The sequence below is a fragment of the Sinocyclocheilus grahami genome, unplaced genomic scaffold (genome assembly GCF_001515645.1).
Source record: "Sinocyclocheilus grahami isolate Dianchi unplaced genomic scaffold, SAMN03320097.WGS_v1.1 scaffold11522.1, whole genome shotgun sequence".
NCBI classification, from domain to species: Eukaryota; Metazoa; Chordata; class Actinopteri; order Cypriniformes; family Cyprinidae; genus Sinocyclocheilus; species Sinocyclocheilus grahami.
Window position 1 is genome coordinate 1 of NW_015513885.1, and position 1,792 is coordinate 1,792.

General features: G+C 37.7%; 1 protein-coding gene across 1 annotated transcript in view; it reads left to right on the forward strand.

Annotated features, from left to right (window-relative positions):
* The first annotated feature begins 726 nt into the window (after nucleotides 1-726).
* LOC107578691 (MAM domain-containing protein 2-like) overlaps nucleotides 727-1,792 on the forward strand; it is a 1,609-nt gene continuing 543 nt past the window's right edge. The window contains exons 1-3 of the mRNA XM_016264621.1: nucleotides 727-910; nucleotides 1,006-1,259; nucleotides 1,444-1,528. Of these exons, the coding sequence (XP_016120107.1) occupies nucleotides 727-910; nucleotides 1,006-1,259; nucleotides 1,444-1,528 (523 nt within the window). The remainder of the gene's footprint in view (nucleotides 911-1,005; nucleotides 1,260-1,443; nucleotides 1,529-1,792) is intronic.

The window sequence follows — 1,792 nt, forward strand, 5'->3', positions numbered from 1 at the left end:
ATTTATAAAAACCTTAAATAAAATATAAATTTTTTAAATTTTTGACTTTGCAACTAAATGAAATAAAACAAGTTTTAACTGAAGTTCTAAGTACTAAAATCACTAAAACGAAACTGAAATAAAAATCAGTTAAACACTATACTAAAACTCACACTCAAAGAGCAGTGGTTTTATCATAGAGGAGCTATAAGAAACATTCACTGTCTGAATTTTGTTGGATTAGTTGATAAATTAATTTATTGTGTGCATATTTCCAGATGCTCATTTAAATGGAGAACAACTAAAATATCATGTGTGCTTTTCTATTCAAATAAGCATGAAGAAATGTTTTGCATGGATAGGTATTTGTTTCTCTGACTTTCATGGGCTTGTCTAAAACTGTCCCCATATTTAGAATTGTCCAAACGATAACACAGTGTTTGACCCAGTTGTGTTGCTTTTATGGGAGTAAAACCCATGACTTAAAAGATTTAAGCAGTTGATTGTTGTAATAAAGAGTAAACCGTATTACTTACAGGTCGCTTGGCAGAGGTTTCTTGTCAGTTCTAAACAATGTGGCTTAGGAAATGGGCAAGGCCCTTGTCTAAGGTTCTTAAATATTCTGTTTATAGACATGTATTCCATGGCAATGGAGAACATCTGCCCTCACAAACATAGACATTAAATGGGCAGTGCCGGCTGCGGTGGACAGAAATAGACAAGCTTTTAACCATTTCAAAGTCTAATATGGTGGAACTTTTTGTGCACTGTTTAGGCCCCTTGAATCCACCTCCTGGACATTGTAACTTTGAAACTGGGGACTGCGGCTATACCCAGAAAAAGAAAGCTAAAAAAGGACATTGGTTACGGATCAGGGGACATACACCCACGTCTTACACAGGACCCAAGGGTGACCACACCTTAGGGGTAGGTGAGTCAAATTTATGCTTCAGCATGAAATGCTTTATTAACATTGCTGATGTAATGAGACAGTGTACTCTAAGTCTTTCCTGCTCTGATTTCAAGGCTACTACATGTACATTGAGGCATCTCACATGTTACCCAAGCAGTCGGCCCGGCTCATGTCCACCGAGCTGAGGGGTTCAACTGGACCTCAGTGTCTGATCTTCTTCTACCACATGTATGGCTCAGGCACAGGAACTCTAAGCGTCCTGCTGCATAAGGGGGACAGGGAGAGATTGCTTTGGACAAGACAAGGAGAACAAAGTGTGTCCTGGATGAAGGCCACGGTGGATTACGAGTGTTACACAAGGCACTGGGTTAGAGACACACTCTTACTCCCTTTGTTGTTGAAAAATGTCTTATATCAAAGTAACCATTTGATCGCTGAGATAATGGTACTTGAGGTACCGGAAACTGATGGAGCGTTGCTGTGAATATTACTGTTGCATTTTTGCATGTAAAAAGTCACTGAAAGTTTTATGTCTCCCTAATTGTTTGCAGATTATATTTGAAGCTATCAGAGGATCCTCAATAAGGAGTGACATTGCAATCGATGATATTGTGTTTAAAAAGGGGCCGTGCAATGGTGAGTGAAAGTTTAGGACCAAAATGACAATGCATTTTTTAAAAATATATTTTTCAGAGTAAAGGTTTTGAATGACTGCAATGGCATAAAAAGCTCAAAATATCTGTTATTTTAAAGGGATAGTTCACCCAAAAATGTGTTTAGGTTTCTTTCTTATGTTGAGCACAAAAGAAGATATTTTGAAGAATTTTGAAGAACCAAACAGTTCCATAATAGGGAAATGGGGACCATCAACTGTTTGATTACCAGCATTCTTCAAAATAT